At 47.7% G+C, this 20,389-nt stretch overlaps 1 protein-coding gene across 1 annotated transcript in view; it reads right to left on the bottom strand.

Annotated features, from left to right (window-relative positions):
- Positions 1–2,237: 2,237 nt before the first annotated feature.
- CPNE1 (copine 1) overlaps positions 2,238–20,389 on the bottom strand; it is a 54,982-nt gene continuing 36,830 nt past the window's right edge. Inside the window, 3 exon segments of the mRNA XM_058814628.1 lie at positions 2,238–3,300; positions 4,039–4,275; positions 5,977–6,112. Of these exon segments, the coding sequence (XP_058670611.1) occupies positions 3,238–3,300; positions 4,039–4,275; positions 5,977–6,112 (436 nt within the window). The 3' untranslated portion in view covers positions 2,238–3,237.

Consider the following 20,389-nt stretch of genomic DNA (forward strand, 5'->3'; position numbering starts at 1 on the left):
AAAGGATAATAAAATATGTTTTTGCAAATATATCCATTGTAAAAGAAAGGGTAAGACCAAGCTTTATTCTTTATTAGATCTGAAAGGGAACTTAATAACTGCAGACTAAGAGAAGGCAGAAGTGTTTACCACCTTCTTTGCCTCAGTTTTTAGTGAGAAGATGACTTGCCTTCAGGACAGCTGTCCTCTTGGATTGGTTGATGACATCAGGGAGCAGAATGGTCCCCCCATTATCTAAGAGGAAGCAGTCAGAGAACTGCTGAGCAGCTTGTATATTCATAAATACATGGGACCAAATAGGATCCACCCCAGGGTGATGAGGGAGCTGGCAGATGAGCTTATGAACTCGCTCTCCACCATTTACCAGCAGTCCTGGTGAGGTTCCAGATGACGGGAAGCTGGCCAATGTGACACCTATTCACAACAAGGGTGGGAAGGAGGATCCAAGTAATTACAGACCACTCAGCCTGACCTCAGTACCCTGTAAGGTAATTGAACAGTTTATACTGAGTGTCATCATGCAGCACTTGCAGGACTACCAGGGTATCAGACCCAGCCAGCAGTGGTTTAGGAGGGGTAGGTCATGTTTGACCAACCTGGTCTCCTTTTATGATCAGGTGACCCTCCTGGTGGATGCAGGAAAGGCTGTAGATGTTGATGTGTATCTGGACTTCAGCAAGGCCTTTGGCACTGTCTCCCACAGCACACTCCTGGAAAAGCTGCAGCTCAGGGCTGGGACAGGAGCACTCTGTGCTGGGCTCAGAACTGGCTGGATGGCCCAGAGAGTGGTGGTGAACAGTGCTGTATCCAGCTGGCAGCCAGGCACCAGGGGTGTCCCTCAGGGGTCTGTTCTGGGGCAAGCTCTGTTCAATATTTTTATTGATGACATGGATGAGGGTATTCAGTCTCTCATTAGTAAATTTGCAGACAACTCCAAGCTGGGAGCGTCCATCTGTTGGAGGGTAGGAGGGCTCTGCTGGGAGACCTGGAACTGTTGGACGGATGGGCAGAGTCCAATAGGATAAAGTTAACAAATCCAAGTGCCCAGTTCTGCATTTTGGCCACAATAACCCCCTGCAACGTTATAGGCTGGGGATGGTGTGGCTGGACAGTGCTCAGGCACAAAGGGACCTGGGGTTACTGGTTGACAGCCAGCTGAACGTGAGCCAGCAGTGTGCCCTGGTGGCCAAGAAGGCCCATGGCTCCTGGCTCAGGAGTGGTGTGGCCAGCAAGAGCAGGGAGAGCATTCTGCCCCTGCACTAGGCACTGGTGAGGACCCACCTTGAGTATTGCGTCCAGTTCTGGGCCCTCAGTTTGGGAAGGACTTTGAGACACTTGAGCACACCCAGAGGAGGGCAACACGGCTGCTGAGGGGTTTGGAATACAAACCCTGTGAGGAATGACTGAGGGAGCTGGGGTTGTTTAGTCTGGAGTAAAGGAGACTTGAGGGTGACCTTATCACTCTCTACAACTTCCTGAAATGTGGTTGTAGCCAGGTGAGGGTTGGTCTCTTTCTCCAGGCAACAACTAACAGAACCAGAGGACACAGTCTTAAGCTGCACCAGGGGAAATATAGGTTGGACATTAGGAAAAAGTTTTTTACTGAAGAGTGATAAAGTACTGGAATGGCCTGCCCGGGGAGGTGGTGGAGTCACCATCCATGCATGTGTTTAAAAAAACGCCTGGATGTGGCACTCGGTGCCATGGTTTAGTTGAGGTGTTAGAGCATGGGTTGGACTTGATGATCTTGAAGGTCTCTTCCAACCTAGTCATTCTGTGAATTCTGGGAATTCAACCCCAAGTTCTGCTTTCACTCAAGCTTGTAATTTAAGTTTCAGGGCCTGGATCACAGATGCAGTCTGTCAAAGTATTCTCACCATCTTCTGGTTTATCAGGTAGATAAACCAGAAGATGGTGAGAATACATTTTGCAACTTCTCAGTAAAGGAACATCTTATTTTGCTGCAGGAAAGGGCTGTGGGATTCAGCAGTCTTAAAGGGGAACAAAATTAACAATGATGGACAACTGGCTCTGCTTTTTATTTGGATCTCACTGAACCTAGGCTCACTCAAATACTGAAACATCACCATCCACATTGCTGGAAAACAAAGGGAAAAGTCCAGGAAAGAAATCAAAGTCCAGACATGTTATCTAAGTCAAAGTAGGATATTTATTTATATAACTGAAAGTGTTGAAACTTGTAGTGCAATGACAACCCCAAGCTTCTTTGTCTCTACTTTGAAATAAACCAACTTCCTCAAAACATTTGTGCTTTGCTATCATATGCCTGTTCTATAGTCCCCAGATCATGTAATACACACTTCACACTACTGAGGTGGCACCTCCTTGGACTTCCACAGAAAAGTTACTTCTTCACTTTGTAACTTGTGTAATATAAAGAATTCACTCAAAGCATCTTCATTTCAGTGTTCCCATCTGCAGGATTTTTAAAGTCACATTAATATGACTCATTAATCTCACCCCAATTCCATTAATTAATGATTAATTCTCATTTAACCCACATAAATAAGCCAAGTGCCGTGTTCTTGAACTATAACAATGGCTTCAAGCAGGAGTTCATCACAGAAAGAAATTTTGCTAATAGAAAAATGTGATTAAAAAGAAAGGTATGGTCAGAAAGGTATGGTCACTGAAACATAAAAAAAATATACTGGCACTTTATGAAGACAACAGGAACTACCTCAGGCATCCGACCAACAGTCTTTGGTCACATCCATTTGAAAGGCAGCTTGATAAAAGACACCTATCCAGGAGCACATGGTAAGTGTCATTACAGCAAACACAGGTGCAACACTTCTATCACCAAGGTCAGCACTAGAGCAGCTCAGTTCAGAGGCCTACCCTCATAGTGAGCAGCAGATGGGCTGTGTCAAGCAACTATGTGCAGTGTGATGTATCACAAAGTGTCGCTGTTGTAAGGTGGAAAACAAACAAGGTCAATCTTTCTGTGACAAAAACTTCCAGCACTTGGAGGTTTTTCTGTATTTACACTTCTTTCAATAGAAATCTTTGAAAGATCAAAGACTCAGCGCAAATAGGTGAAAGAAGTGGCGTGACTGGTGCAATCTCAAGGCACCGAGCATCCACAGTGTGCAAGAGAGAGTGTGGCTGCAGGCAGCTCTCCTTCACCCCAGTGCTACAGGTAGCCAGGGCTAGCTGAATCTACATCACCTTGATTTCTGGCAGTTTCAGGGGGGGCCATCCTGGCCATTCATATTACGACACTAGCTGCTTGGGCACTTCAGCCAGAACTATCTGGGAAAGTGCTTCCTGGGAAGCCTGAAAGGAGAATGGGGAGAATAAATCAAAAATACCACAAAGAACAGATTTGGTAGCCTAGTGAAACACTCTCTTAGAGAATTCAGAACACCTCCCCTGCTCATTCTGTTTTAAGAATTGCTTGCTACAGCTTTAGGAGCATTTCCAGTCAGTCTCAGTGAACGCTGCTGATGAAAAACCACTTGTTCTCACTTCAACCTCAGACTCACATAGCCCTTATGTGGCCCCAGTCTGAGTGAAAACTGCCCTAGCCACTAGCAAGGTCTCTCATTTTGGGTTTTCATTTGAATCACTCAAGCCAATAGACTATGCAAAATGCATGAACACCAATGCCAACAGTGGAAGTCAGGGAGCTGGTGTGTGACTGGACTGCTTTCGACAGCAGCAAAGACTGACCTCATCTTCAATCACTCATGGGCCTCAACATCAGAGACTGACAGTATGATCTCAGTTCTCTGCTAAATGTTCATATCCCAGGACAGAGAGCATCCCCTTTAAGTCTGCAATAGCCAAGAGATAGTATGCGAAATCAATTATACAATGAAGGCTCTCAAGAATGGCAAGACAGCAAGATACAGCTTTGAACATAGAAGCCAACATCTCAACTCTCACTGGGAACAAGCTGCACAGGCATGTCCTCTGAGCATGCAGCTTGCTGCCTTGTCAAGACCGTGGTCATTTTTAGGATGCATACATCCTGGCAATGGGACTCTTCTGAATTAAAAAAAAAAAACATATATTTTTGAACTGTTGGAAAGGCATAAACTGGACAATGTCTTGTGCAGCTGGCTCTCCTGTCACAGATTTCAGAACATCACTGTCTCCATCAAGGAACTCCATTGCTTTAAAACTGGCTTCACCAACACCAACAATGATAATGGACATGGGCAGATTAGAGACATTAACAATGGCTTGCCTAGTTTGGTCTAGATGAGTGATCTCTCCATCTGTGATGATCAGCAAGATAAAGTATTGCTGAAAAACATGAGAAAGCATACAGTTAGGTATTTCAACATCAGAGCTCACATAACTGAAGGCAGATAGAGCACTCCCTTATGCTAAGAAAGAAATCAAATATTGCTGTGCATGAGACAAAACCAGAACATTAAAGAAACTTATGTTCATTCGCATTTTTCCTATGCCTAATGATTTTCACTGTGCACTTCCAATATTCTCTGTACTAGAAAAAAGAGAAAGTATTAAGTTCAATTTATAAAGAACAGTTACATCAATAGGCAAAAAGTACTAGAGACAAAAAGTACTAGTAAATAAACACAGCTGCATATGAAATTCACTGATAGGTGCTGTTTTACTGACTGGCATTCAGAAAAGCTAGAGATATTTAATATCCCTGCAGTATAACTCAAAAAGCCTTGGTTCTTTTTTTATCGATAATTTAATTCAGGTGTGTCTAATTAGAAGCATTAGAAGTATTAGATATCCAAAACACAGCAGTGATAAAAACCATGAGAGGTTCTAGAGGTAACATGAAGGGAACAAGAGCTTTTCCAGAAAGAAAGGAGTACCTCAAACCAATGTCTTAGTGTGGTAAAGTGTTTAAAATTTCTATAATTTTCCAGAAGCTGAAGTTCAGTACCTGGTTTTGAAATGAGCAACTGCTGTTTTATAGCAGCTATTTACAGACTTAAAAGGAGGCAGACACAATGAAAATAAGAGAAAACTGAATTTCCAATTCCAAAGCACAGTTAATACAAATTGCTGTACCCAAATGCTGATTCTTTATTTAAATAGTTAGGTTTAAATCTGAAAGAAAAAGTAGAGATATTTAACACATTACAAGAATGAGGAATATTTCCCCAAAGTGCTGGGAAAGTTAAAAAATACCCTCAGAAATGCAAGAAATGGATCTCCTTAGCCCAAGTGGCTCACAGCATGGGAAATATATTTGATATACATACAAACATTAAGGAGCACCAAAATACTGACAGAGCTTGGTGATAAAACAAGTAGCACAGTATATGTCAAAATTTTCTGTTTGGTCTGTCAGAATGAAATCAGCTAAAATCTATCAGTACATCCAAGTCCTTCATTCTTAAGCAAAACAAATTAAGTTTTAAAGAAATGAAGTAAAATTTTAACAGCAAACATGGCCACACCAGCACACAAATGAGCCCATGACCATAGAGAAGCACAGATGCTCTGCAATCAGCACAGTGATTGAACAGTTCTCAGACTCCATGCCACTATGGTGGGACAGACAGTCAAGCCCTCTGGTAGCTGCTTAGAGGTTTTTTCTCAACATTCTTGAGAGCAAAATTTTTCAGCACAAAACTCTATTCTATGTGCATGCCCTACAGGTAACAGAGCTTGGTAAGAGAGATTAGAGCAAGGCAACTGCTGCCTCAGTCCAACTGGCTGAACAGCCAACACAGCACCCCTGTACAACGCAACAGTAAGAACAGTGTCAGCAAACTGGGAGAGAAATAAATATCACTTGAGCAATGAAACTAATGTGTCTACCCAGTATAGGTTCATATGAGTATGTACCAAGAGAGAGCATCGACATGCTCTCTGTAGGCTGACAACAGAAGACCAAACTTGGAATTCAAAGGAAGGAAGTTAACATCAATTTACTATTCCATTCTATTCAACCATCAACATGGAAAACAGAAACATCAACGCAAAGCATATCCACAATAAAGACCTTGCACTTACTGCAGCAGTTCCTTGTTGCAGCAAGTGTGCTGCAAACCTTGCCACATGGTTTATAATAGGAGAGAAGTTGGTTGGCCTGTAGAGCTGGATCTGCGGCAGAATTCGGTGGTAGGCATCCGTTATTCCTTGGATCCCTACAACACAAGGACGGAAAGCTGCACAAGAGCCCACAATTCCTCCAGTCATTATTTTATAAGCATTACTAAACAGCATAGCCAGAAGACAACTGACACAGCTGTGAACTCCTGAAGGGAAAATAAAGCAGCGGCGTAACTGGAAATACAGGAAGCATAGAGATGAAAATAGTGGACAGTTGCAGAGATAGGATTTGCACATTTCTTCCCCATTCTACAGTTCTTCACATTAGTTTTTGTGCCTTTAACATCAGAAAGTTCAGGATTTTAGCTTTTGAGCTGGCAGGGCTGATTGAGAAGGCTTCAAACTAGGTTTGAAGGGGAAGGCAATAAGACCAGACTTGGCAGACATGAGCCTAGGACCGACATGCCAGCATTGGGGGGTGAAATCAAAAGCCCAGCTAAAGTGCATCTATACCCTGCTGACTTTGAAGTGTGTAAGTATCATTGGAACACACCTGCACACTTACAGAGACAAGCCAGACTTTCCTATGGTAATAAAAGCCAAAAGGGAAACAGCAGAAAATTATCTCAAAGGAATGATGAATATTCCTCCAGGAAGGCGATACAGCCCAGCTGAGTGCTTTACACCTACACAAAGAGCACAAGCAACAGACAGGAGGACCTGGAAGCCATTGGTGCTCCTAGAAAGCTACAACTTTGTGCCCTTATTGAAACTTGGTGGGACATCCATGGGAACCCTGTCACTAGAGTATACAGCTATTGATGGCTACAGGCTGTCAGGAAGGAACAGGAGAGTAAGAAGAGGTGGAAGGGCTGCCCTCTATACCAAGAGGTGGACTGAGTGTGAAGAGCAGCTATGTGGGTAAAATCAGATAGAAAGCCTGTGGGTAAAAATTAGTGACCAAGGCAACAAAGGGAACTTCATGGTTGGGGTCCACCACAGACTGCCGGATCAAGGGGAGCCTGTTGATGAAACCTTTCTGCTCCAGCTACGGGAGGCTCTTGTTAGTCCTGCTGGGGGACTTGAACTGTCCTGGTGTCTGCTGGGAAAGTAGCACAGTGAGCTGTAGGCAATCCAGGAGACTCCAGGAATGCATGGAAGAAGATAACTTCTTGACCCCCATAATCAACAGCCCTGCCAGAGAGGATGCATTACTGGATCTGCTGGTCACCAACGCAAGGCAGCAAATTGGGAACATCAAGATCAGAGACAACCTGCACTGACTGCATTGATGAAATTGGCAGTCCTGACAAATATGGGTCAGGTAAAATTAGGCTCCTGAAGGTTAGGAAAGCAGACTTCCAGCTCTTCAGAGAGACAACCAGTGGGATCCTCTAGGATACTGCCCTCGGGGACAAGGGAGAAGAACAGAGCTTGGCAGACTTTTAAGGAAGCTTTCCATAGAACACAAAAGCTAGCAATCCCAGGAGCAAGAAATCAGGCAAGGAAGGCAAGACACCACTATAGCTGAGTAGGGAACTGCTGGTCAAACTAAAGGGAAAGAAACAAATGCATAGACAGTTGAAGCTAAGACAGGTCACCCACGAAGAGTATAAAGTTCAGTTGTGTAGGGGTGGCCAAGGTGGAGCTGGAACTGAACCTGACAAAGTAGGTAAAGGGTAAAAGGAAGAGCTTCTATAGGCCCATTAACCAGAAAAGAAAAGTCAAAGGTGTTAGACCCTGATCAACAATGCCGGAAAACTGGTAACAACAGATGAGGAGGCTGAGGTACCCAATAGCTTTTTTGCCTCAGCCTTCAATGGCAAACTCTCTTTCCACACCTCTTGAGTGGATGGACAGCAGGCTGAGGACTGGAGGAGCTAAGTCCCTCCCACTGTAAGTAAAGATCGGGTGTGTGATCACCTGAGGTATCTGAATGTGCTTAAGTCTGTGGGACCCATAGATGGCTTCACCAAGGGCAAGTCCTCCCTGACCAACCCAGTGGCCTTGCACAACGGCATCGCTCAGTAGACAAGGGAGGGGACAGAGATGTCATTTATATGGACTTCTGTAAAGGCTTTGACACAGATCCCCACAACATCCTTCTCTCTAAATTGGAGAGAGATGAAGTTGATGAGTGGACTGTTAGGTGGGTAACAAAGTGGTTGGACAGTCACATCCAGAGAGGAGTGGTCAATGGCTCAGAGACCCAATGCACCTTAGTGACAAGTGGGGTCCCTCAGGGGTCCATACTGGGACCAGTGTTGGTTAATATCTTCATTAGTACATGAAGGGAACAAGTGTACCCTCAGCCGGTTTGCAGATGACACACCTGAAGGACAGGGCCATCCAGAGAGACCTGGACAAGCCTGAGAAGTGGCCCACAGGAATCTCTGAGGTTTAACAAGGCCAGATGCTGGTGCTGCATCTGAGCTGGGTATCAGTCCCAGTATTGATCCAGACCGGGGCAGGAACAGATCGAGAGCAGCCCTGATGAGAAGGGTTTGGAGGTGCTGGTGGATGAGAGGCGGCACACGCCCGGCCGTGTGTGCTGGCACCCAGAAACCAACCATGTCCTGGCTGCATCAAAAGAAGTGTGGGCAGCAGGTCAAGGGAGGGGATTCTGCCCCTCCAGTCCCCTCAGCTGAGGCCCCACCTGCAGTGCTGCATCCAGCTCTGGAGTCCTCAGTGCCAGACAGACATGAACCTGGTGGAACCAGTCCAGAGGAGGCCACCAGGTTAATCAGGGGGATGGAGCACCTCTCTTAGGAGGAAAGGCTGAGAGAATTGGGTTTGTTCAGCCTGGAAAACAGGAGGCTTAGGGGTGACATAATTGCAGCCTTCCAGTTCCTAAGGGGGGCTTACAAGAAAGATGGACAGGGACTTTTTACAAGAGCATGTAGTGACAGGAAAAAGAGGAATGGATTCAAACGGAGAGTAGGTTTAGATTAGATACTTCTTTGCTGTGAGGGTGGTGAGGCACTGGAACAAGTTGCCCGGAGTAGTTGTGGCTGCCCCTTGCTTGGAAGTGTTCAAGGCCAGGTTGGATAGAACTCTGAGCAGCCCTGGTCTAGCAAAAGGTCTCCCTGCCCATAGCAGGGGTCTGAAACTAGATGATCTTTAATGTCCTTTCCAATTCAAACCATTCTCTGATTCTATGAAATTGCAGGAAAAATAACCTAGCAAAGATATGCTGAAGACTATGTTTACTCCTCCTTTCTACCTTGTCTATTTACCTTGTTTAATTGGTTATGTCCTAATTAGACAAGGTCAGAAGCTCTTGGGAACACTATCTTTTCATTTTCTTTGTGTAGAAGTGAGAAAACAATCCCTGATTGAAAATTCAACCATTTCTGTAACAGAAATGGCAATCTCTAAGAGGTTTTCTAATGCAAAAAGCTTTTTTCAGTTTAACCAAACAATTTTTTTTTAAGTCCTATTTTAGATGGTACGTACTCTTCTATGGATCCATCTAAATTGGCCTATTCCTGGCTTGTATCAATGAAGCTTCATTTGTCACTGTTTACATTGTCCATCATCAGGTTTTAGCATGGTACTGCTCAAAACTGCTGCACAAAGACCCTAAAAGATCACAGACCCAGATCCCAGTGAGGCAGACAAGGCTGAACTGAGAAGAAATGCTTGGATATTAGCACTGGATTTCTACTTCAACTTTTTGTTGGCCTAAGACCAGAGAAAAAAAAATAAGTGAAAAATGCTTGTTCAAGAACAATTCTGTGTGACAGCACACTGAGAGATCTCAGCCCTTAAAGGTCATGATCTAGCATTGGGATCTGCCCTTAAATACAGCAGTGTGCTGGGGTGACCCTGGCTGGATATGTGATGCCCATCAAAGCCATTTATCACCCCACTCTTCAGCTGGACAAGGGAGAGAAAACACAATAAGGCTCATGACGAGGCGAAGGGAGACGACCCATCCTTTGATCAGCATCAAACTCCGATTTATTGATACAACATGCACATTTTATAACCGTGTTAATTAAGTTCATACATATTGCAAAACCCGAGCTCATCATTGGCTACAGATTACACACCAACCCCTCCTTTTGTTTTCAATACCTGTGGTTTGTTATTGAGACCAAGACTTGTTTTTCTCATCCTGTTGTGAACGGTTCTCAAGGCCTCCATGTTTGTCACTCTGCTTTCCCATAACTATCCAAGGACAAGGTATTTACTTGTTATTAAAAAACAAGCCTGAGAACTCTGCTGTTTACAGGAACATGCTTGAGAATTTGCTGCTTACAGCTGCCTTTTACTTTTCAATCAGCTGTATATTATTATGGCATGTCTGAACAAAACTCTATAAGCCATGTCTGAGCAAAATTCTCCAACAAATTCCCCCTTTTTTCTTTTTTGCACAAGGAGGTTAGTCTGCCAGGGTTTCTCTATCATTCTACTGACCATATCTTGAATACAATTAAAAACACAAAGTAAAATAAGCAAAAGCATTTAAAAGCACACCCAGTATCTCTATAAGGTTCCCCAGCCACGGTCCGAGCAATGGCTTTTACCCCAAAGGGTTAAAACCACCCCCAACTGAGCCATAATGTCCTGCCTTATCAGGCATTGCACAGTAGGTGGTAATTGGACTAAGAAAAGAAAGCTGTTAGCTGTTTTCATTCATGCGAACCCGGAGAGGAGGCAAACAGCTAGGGCTAATAATGCTGGAATCGACCCCAGTGTCCAACAAGCCTGAAAATGATCCTTTCTGTCCTTGAAATTCCACTTCCACCCTTTTCTTGGGTCTCTCAGAAAGGTTCAAAGTCAGTAAGGTAAGTCCTCCGGTGGATTCAAAACCATTTCTCCCCTCTCTTGTCCTTTTACAGTCTGTAATCCCTTAGTCATTTGGCTCAAGTGGCACCAGCTGAGCAATTCTCAGTCCTTTGTTAATTTGGAGTGGTGGGAAAGGAGTATGCACCATAACATATAGTTCAACCAATGACACCAAGCAAAACAAATAGTCCCAACGCAGATGATCTTCCGAACAGCAGAGCACCCAGCTTGACCCTGTATAACACAGGTCCATGAATCCCTGTCGGAATTTTCCGTGGGTGCGAGGTTATCAGCATAGTTTCTACGGTGGCTGGTGGTTCCAAGCCAAAGCTCCCTGTGGTGTCGGGTTGGAGACAGGAAAGGGTGCTGATGCTGCAGCGACGACTTCTGTTGGTGCGTGGTCACTGCGGTTCTGGCACCAACTAGCCGTTGGAGGCAGTGCTGCTGACGTTTGAAGAGGTGCAAGAGCAGCTAACACCTGATTCTGAGAGGTCTTTGCCTGTTCTTGTAAGCTTAGCCCTAATTGTTTGATTGCATCTACTACAAAGGCTTCTGCTCCTGTTGGCACCAAAGCCATCCTCTCTAATGCCTCCTCTATAGTCCAATTGGCACCCAGAGTATTAAGCACTCTCCTAGTAGCAGAATTACAATTTTGGAGAGCACACTCCTTGAGTAATGCCTCCCTAAGATATTCTGGCACCCCAGCCCTTTCAATTGCGGCAGCAGCCTTATCAATAAATGACCCAAATGACTCTTCTGCCCCTTGCTTAATTCCCATATACATGGGTATCCCTCCTGGTTCTTTTACCCTCTCTATAGCAAGCCTGACCAACCTCACAGCCTCCCGGCACTTCTCCTGGCCCAATAGAGCTTGTGCCTCAGTACGAAGAAAAGGTCCCAGGCCCATAAGCTCATTAACAGTTATGCCATGGAGAGGGTCTCCAGGCTGCCTCTGGACCGCCACATACTCGTTAAAAAGCCCTTGCCAATGAGCATTAAATAACAACTGCTGATGTTGAGTAAAAACCAATTTAGCTAATCCACGACAATTGTTAACGAGAAGGAGACTAGTATCAAAAATATAATCTGTTTGGCTGGCTCACTTTTAACTCCAAACTGACTAACAGTAGATCACAGTTGAGACAGCAATTTCCAATCAAGAGCAGTAATAGTAGCCTGCATGCCCCCTCCCACCTGCGGGGTGAATACAACAGGGCAAGCCAGCTCGGTAACAGCGCTGATCATTTCCTTATCACCCTTTTTCATTGCCTCTGTGGCAAGCGCAGCCCACGCCAACCTCCGTTCCCTTGCAATAGCCCCCACTAGGTCGTTTTCCGCCCCAGGGATCAGCTCATTGATTTTCGGGAGATGATCAGGAGGTCTCGGCCATGGCTGCTGTTGTTCAGGGGGTGTGGAAGCCTCAGAAGTGCTCTGTGTAGCCTGGCTTGCTGAAGAGGGCGGCGAAGCAGGTAATAAAACCGTCCTCATTGCAGGGGCTAATGGTAATCCCCTGTCCGGATCGTATCCTTTATTACACCCATGAGCAGCGTTAGCCTGCTGGGCAGCCTCTTTCTCGACCTGAAACTGCAGTAATTAATTGCAAACGACCCACCATAATTTACCTAACTTCTTGGCAGTTTTATCACCCTCTAAAGTAGCTTCCCATAATAAATCACCAAATTTACACCATTCCGTTAACTCGTGAACCATATGGGGGTTAAGGAAAACTCCCCTATCATAGCCATAAGATAAAAGCCCTGGTAAATCCTTCTGCAAATCTATCCCCTTAACCTGCCGTTTTTGTAAAAAGGCAGTAAATAAATCATATGCTGCTTGCCTTTCCATACCTAAAATCGTCAGCGCTGATTGCAGCCTCTTCAAGGTCCGTGCAGCACGTATCAGTCGTGCTCGCCTGTACGACACCCGAGGCATGACGCGTCTCAGCTTCTTTTTTATCCCTTTTTTTTTTTTCTTCTTCGCGTTTACTGCCATCCCGGCTGCTCAGGACCTGACCCGTGTCTTCCCTCCTCCGTGGTGCATTGCCGTGTCACGATCGGGTGTCACCATTTGACGAGGCGAAGGGAGACGACCCATCCTTTGATCAGCATCAAACTCCGATTTATTGATACAACATGCACATTTTATAACCGTGTTAATTAAGTTCATACATATTGCAAAACCCGAGCTCATCATTGGCTACAGATTACACACCAACCCCTCCTTTTGTTTTCAATACCTGTGGTTTGTTATTGAGACCAAGACTTGTTTTTCTCATCCTGTTGTGAACGGTTCTCAAGGCCTCCATGTTTGTCACTCTGCTTTCCCATAACTATCCAAGGACAAGGTATTTACTTGTTATTAAAAAACAAGCCTGAGAACTCTGCTGTTTACAGGAACATGCTTGAGAATTTGCTGCTTACAGCTGCCTTTTACTTTTCAATCAGCTGTATATTATTATGGCATGTCTGAACAAAACTCTATAAGCCATGTCTGAGCAAAATTCTCCAACAGGCTCATGGATCAAGATAAGGACAGGGAGATTGCTCAGCACCCACCATCATAGGCAAACCAGATTTGACATGGGGAAATCAGATGAATTTGTTGCTAATCAAATCTGAATAGGATAAAAAAAAGTAAAAACTAAATCTTGAAAACATCTTCCCCTCACCTCCCCTCTTCTGGGGCTCAAATTCACTCCCAAATTCTCTCTCTCCTCCCTCCTCAGTGGGGTACAGCAAATGGGGTCTGTGGTCAGTTCACATATCATCTTTGCTGCTCCTTCTTCAGAGGAAAGTCTCTCCTCACTCCTACCCTGCTCCAGCAAAGGGTCACTTCCACAGGAAACAATCCTCAATAAACGTCTCCCATATGAGTCCTCCCCACAAGCTGCAGATCTTAATGAACTGCCTGTGTAGGTCCCTCCCACAAGATGCATTCTCTGCTTGAGTGCTTGGAACACTTTCTCCTCCTTCTTATTTACCAGCCTTGGTGTCTCTAGTATTGATCCTCTAATATATTCTCACTCCTTCCCTCTGCGTGCTGTCACACAAGGTTTTTTTCCTCCTTCTTAAATCTGTTATCCTACCCTCACTGATGGACTTGGTCTTTGCCAGTGATGAGTCTGTCTTGGAGCTGGCTGGCATCAGCTCCATTAGATACCAGGGAAGACTCTGGCAGCTTGTCAGAGAAACTGCCCCTGTAGCCCCCACTACCAAAACATTGCCATACAAACCAAATATAACCTGAAACCACCTCCTCTGAAGAAGATGGCTATGAAGAAAAGCAAGCTTTTAAGACAAACTTGAAAAGAGAGTGGTCAAACATATCCACATTGCTGGTGGGGAAATCCTGGTTTCTAACAGCCTCAGCAGATGGTGGCTCTGGAATCTTAACAAGCACAGGCAAAGGGCTGAGCTGAATCCACTGGCACCTGTAACCCAGCAGAAGTAACCAATTTGAAGCAACAAAAATTTCAGTACAGACTGACAACCAATTAAATCTAGACCCTTTCACTGAAGGTTATGGAGCTTGCCCGCATCAACACACATCTGCTTTTGTCAGCATCAAGGTGAGAGTAAAGCTATATTTGCCCCATGTCTTGGTGCTGCATTTGATTTCTACCAGTTGTGAAATAAACACAGCACTTCAAACATCTCCCCCACTGTGGTAGATAGGGAAAGGCGCCGCGGAAGATCACGCGATGTCACGGAAAGCCAGGACCCTTTGTTCCTCTAAGATAAGAGATTACCCTAAGAATGTGGCCCCACTAACAGTAATGCCAGTAACTTTCCATTCCTTACCCAGTACTTTTCCATTCCCTACTAACCATAGATAAGAAGGACAAACCCCCTTTTGACGTAGAGACCCCTTAGACTATAAGACCCCACGAGAAGAAGTAATAAACGCCTTTTGACCGTCCACCATATTGGTGGTGTCATTGGCCCGAGCGGCCCTGGAGAGTGGGCTGCCGTGCTGATCCTCAGAACCAGGTTGCCTGCCTTGATCCAGAAGGCAACATTTGGTGCCCAAAACCCAGGAAGCAGCTTGCGCCCGGGGAACGGGGATTCTCCTGGAAAAAGGACAGCGGCTGCGGCAGCAGGTCTGACCACAGCGGGAAGGACGCCTCCGGACCAGCGTGGACCATGGAAGCCATCACGAAGGTCGTAACAGAGATGCATGCACAATGGGGTATAGAATGTAAACTTAGAGATTTAACTCTCGCATTGCTGAGATTGATTAAGCTTGGGGCTACTGAAAGCCCTGTGGACGTCCTACATTCGGACGTGTGGGATAATTGTACAAAACCTCTGGCGGAGGACACTATGTCCTCGGGCTCAGGGAAAGCCCTAAAATCGTGGGGCAGAGTTGTCCAGGCTCTGCAGAAAGCTCGACAAGAGCAAGAAACCTGGACAGCCGCGCGAACTTGTTTATTAGCCGTGCCGCAGTTGGGGGTGGGCGCGGCGACACAAACCGCGGAGGTGCTTGACCCGGGCGGACGCGTGGAGGCGCGAACGCCAGATCCCCCTCAGCGAGCGGACTCACCATCGGAGGGGGGGGAGCACGCGCAGGCGTTCTGGCAGGGGCTCACAGAGGAGGCGCGGAACGCGGCCGGATTGTCGGACCCCATAGGGATCGATAAAAACGCCCCCCCACCATATACGTTTGAAAATGGCGCCGGACCGCGTGGTCAGGGCGGAAAGGAGGAGGCGGGGGGTGGAAACGCAGTCAGCCCACTTAACAACGCACGCACGGGCGAGTGGGGAGATGGGGCGGCCCCCACGGAGGCGCGTAAGACCAATCAGAGCGCTTTATTCAAATTAAGTCCTTGTAGGGCAAGGACCTCCCCCAGCAGGAGGCAGGGGGACCCCAGGGGGAGGGAATGGCCCGACCCCCGCAGGAAGGGGCGGGGTCAGAGCCTGAGGAAAAGGCAGAGCAGCCCAAGAAGCGTCTAGTTACTCGACTTCCGGCTCGGACTCGGACTTGAGCTCTGAGCCCGAGATAGGGTCGGAGGATTCCGACTCAGATTCTAGCTTTAACAGAGAGAGAGCAGCGGCATGTAAGGTCACTAGCCACAGCGCTCCTGCATGGGTGAAGGGGTTACCAGAGAAAAACTGAACCCCGCTTACAAACTGGCGGAAAATAAAAATGGCTTGCGCGGAATGGGCTCCGTCTGCCACTTTGGTGTTCCCGGTCCGTGGGGGGGGGGGGGGGCAGGCGGAAACCAAAGGACTTATTCACCAGTCAATCCAAAAGATGTGCAGGCAATTGTTAAAGCGATTGCGGATAAGGGAATTAATTCTGCCATGGTTTGCACACTTATTGACGGCCTTTTCGGTGGGGACGATATGCTTCCCTTTGATATTAAGCAGACGTGTAGAATGATATTTGATGGTGCAGGGATGATAGTTTTTTGTGGAGAGTATTATTAATAATTGGCTAGCTGAGAAAGGCCACGCTGAAATAATGCCGCTGGTTAAGCTGAAGGAGAAAAGCCAGCAGTCAGCAAGCTAAAAGGAAAGGTCAGCAGTGACCTTGCTGCAACATGAGAAAAGGGAGTAGAGATTAGTCCTGAATATATCCTGAGAATATGTGAAAAGTATCAAAAGTAGAACCATAGGAATGCAGAAGTAGGCGTAGGTGCTGATATGTAACTGACCAATCCTGAGCTCAACTTTTGCAATATGTATGAAGCTCATTATGAACTGTATTTAACCCGCCGTACTGATCAATAAAATTGGCCTGTGATGATCAAATTGATGTCTGGGTCTCCTTCCGTCGACAGTTTTTAAACAAGAATGGGAGGACAATTGCATCAAACAGCTAGCCTTGGTAACAGGGGCAGACCATCCACTGCACAGCTCCAGCATACAGAGGCTAATGGGCACAGACCCCACTATGATCACCCCCCAGCTACAGGCTGAGGGGCTTGCGGGCCCATGAGGTTATGACAACCCGTGCTGCCCGAGAAGCCATCCGTAATGCTTCCCAAGTGGTAGCCAGACCATCGCCGTGGTCTTCCATAAAGCAGGGTGAGAGTGAGAGCTTCACTCAGTTTGTGGACAAGTTTCAGGCCGCATTAGATTCCTCTGCGTTACCCTCAGAGGCGAAGGGTCCCATGCTGGCAGAGTGCCTACGCCAGCAATGCAACTCAGCCACCAAGGACATTTTAAGGTCACTGCCACAGGGGTCTAATATAGCTGCCATGATCAGACACGTTGCAAAGGAGGAACATCTAGCTCCCATTCAAGCAGCAGTTCACACTGCAATAACCAGCGTGATGGCGTGTTTTAAGTGTGGCGAGGCAGGCCACTTGGCAGTAAACTGCCCCCAGCCAAGGTGCCTATCAGCAGCTGCTCCACCACGCCAAGGGGGAGGTAGGGGGCCATGCTGGGTGTGTGGAAGGAAGGGGCATTTAGCTAAGGAATGCAGATCCACGCCCCAGGGAAACGGGAGAGGGAGGGGGCACCTGGGCCGCAGCCAGCCCCCTCCCACCTGGAATATGCAGCGGCCCAGCTACAGCAACCCCCAGTGGGGCAGGGGACCCTCATACCCTATGCCCCCACAGGGAGCAGTCACCTTTGCATCCCCCCCAGCAATACAATGGCAGAGTTGTGCAGCACCCTCAATACCTTCGCACCCCCTACCGCCACAAGCCGCGCCGGTGTCACAGGAACAGCAGGGGACGCCCCAGAGTGGGATCCCTGGGTGGCCTTGGTCATGAAAATAGGGAAGGAGCCCCTGATGGTGTGGGGGACATGCCGCCTTTACGGCAGCCAGGATCCCCATGTCATAGGGTTTCAGTTTTGGGCGGACATGGGATCAGACTGCACGATTTTTCCCCAAGCACACTGGCCCGGACATTGGCAATTCAAAGAAGTTCCCCCAGTGAACGGAGTGGGGGGGCAGTCCCGGGCATGGAAAAGCACCCAGCTGGTGGCTATAACACTTCACACGAAAAAGGGACCAGAACAGACAGTAGCAATCTACCCCTACATTTTGCAAAATTCTCCACCCCTGTTAGGAAGGGACGTCCTTTCCATGCTCGGATTTCGGATTACAAATTTATCATGAGGGCCACTGCCATACACCCTCCACTGCCAATCAAATTGACTTGGAAGTCATCAGACCCTGTATGGGTTGAGCAGTGGCCCTTGACAGAGCCTCGAATGGCAGCCTTGCTGGAACTGGTCGACCGCGAACTGCAAAAGGGTCACATAGAACCCTCCACCAGCCCATGGAACACCCCTGTATTCGTGATCCCCAAAAGGTCCGGAGAAGGCTATCGTCTCGTCCACAACCTGAGAGAAGTGAACAAGACGATCCGACCCATGGGTCCAGTCCAGACACTGCTACCCGCGAACTCAGCCATACCCGCAGGGCAGCCATGCGCAGTACTGGACATCAAGGACTGTTTCTTTTCAATACCTCTGCACCCTGAGGACAAAGAACGATTCGCCTTTTCCGTAGCGTTTCAAAACAGCGAGCGGCCCAACCTTCGCTTCCAATGGAGAGTACTTCCACAAGGCCTGGTCGACAGCCCGACCATATGCCAAATCACCGTGGACAAAGCACTGATGCCGGTCCGACACTCCAATCCCACCGCAACCATCATCCAGTACATGGACGACATCCTGGTCGCAGCACCATCAACAAGCCAAGTAGATGACCTGGTGTCCACAATCACGGAGACCCTTCAGGCCAACGGCTTCGAGATCGCGAGCGCAAAGATCAAGAAAGGACCCTGCGTGACCTTCCTGGGAGTAGGAATTACAAGCTCCTACGTGACACCCCCCGAGATGAAGGTCAACCGAGACGTCGAGACGCTCCACGACATGCAACGCCTGGTGGGATCGCTGCAGTGGCTTCGCAACATTGTCCTGATTCCTCCCGAGGTCATGGACCCTCTGTACGACCTCCTGAAAGGAAAGAACCCCTGGGAACCCAAGGAGCTGACGCCGCAAGCAACGAGCTCCCTCGACTTCATCGAAAACCAGATGTCCACTGGCACGCTTGCCAGGTGGAACCCAGCCATGCCACTGGACCTGTACGTCCACTTTACACCGAAGGGCGGAGTGGGAGCACTGGCCCAAGGACCTTCTGAAAAGGCCCGACCGATCCAATGGGTGGTGCTCGGAAGACCCGCTCATGCATTCTCCCCAGGAATCGAATGCATTGCCAGCCTCATCATGAAAGGCAGGAGACTCGCCTTGAAACACCCAGGGACCGAGCCGACAAGCATCCACCTTCCATTTCGCAAGCAGCCGACCGTGGAGTCAGCCACAATATCAGAGTACCTGGCCCTTGCTCTCTCTGGCTTCGGAGGAGAAATCTCCTACTCCTCCAAGCCACCCTGGACTAAGCTGCTGACCGTAGTCGACATGGACATGCCACCGAATGTCAAGGACAGACCGCAGCCAGGACCAACGGTCTTCACAGACGCTTCCTCCACGACTTCAACCGCAGCAGCAGTGTGGCAGGCAGGAGAGCAATGGCACTGCGTCAAAGCGTGTGACCCCACACTGTCAGTGCAGCAACTGGAGGCAGCAGCAGTGGTTTTGGCGTGCGGACTCTTCCAAGACGAACACCTCAACATCGTAACGGACTCTATATTCGTGGCAAGGCTCTGCCTAGCCATGGCAGGACCAGGAGTGTCAACATCAGCAGCAGCCCTAATGCTGGAAGAAGCACTCTCCTCGCGACAGGGCACCGTGTCAGTCATCCACATCAACAGCCATGACCCAGTCAAAGGTTACTTCCAGATCGGCAACGACAAAGCGGACGCCACAGCAAAAGGCGTTTGGACCTTGCAAAGAGCTCGTCAACTGCATGAGTCACTCCACATCGGAGTCAAAGCACTGGCGAAGAAATGCGAAATCTCGACAGCGGACGCAAAACATGTGGTAGCCACCTGCCTTTATTGCCAGAAGTCACCCCTTTGGACCTACGGGGTCAACCCGAGAGGTCTCAAGCCCTCAGAAATCTGGCAGTCAGACTTCACCTGGTGCGAACTGCTGAAGCCCCAAGCATGGCTTGCAGTGACAGTGGACACTTATAGCGGAACGATCATAGCCACACAGCACCTTAAAACTAACTCCAAAACCACAATTCAGCACTGGCTGACAGCCATGGCTTGGCTTGGTATCCCCAAGCAGATCAAAACGGACAATGGCTCCAATTTCACCTCCAAACCAGTACAGGAATTCGCCTCGAAATGGGGCATCACGTTAGTGCAAGGCATCCCATACAACAGTACCGGGCAGGCCATAGTTGAGAGAGCAAACCAGACCCTGAAAACCAAGATAGAACTGTTGGCAAAAGCAGAGGGCTTTGCCAATGCCATTCCCCCAGGAGAGCAGGCACGTATGCTGGCAACCGCTTTGCTGGCACTGAATCAATTCCCTAGGGGAGATGAAACAAACAGTCCCGTCCAAAAACACTGGGCCACTCGAACGCTAGAAGAGGGCCCACAGGTGGTAATTAGAAATGAGTTAGGCAAGTGGGAACGGGGTTGGAGGCTGATGCTCACGGGGCGAGGGTACGCAGCTGTCAAAAAGGATGGCAAAATCAGGTGGTGTCCACT

The sequence above is a fragment of the Ammospiza caudacuta genome, chromosome 15, assembly GCF_027887145.1.
Source record: "Ammospiza caudacuta isolate bAmmCau1 chromosome 15, bAmmCau1.pri, whole genome shotgun sequence".
In the NCBI taxonomy this organism is placed as follows: domain Eukaryota; kingdom Metazoa; phylum Chordata; class Aves; order Passeriformes; family Passerellidae; genus Ammospiza; species Ammospiza caudacuta.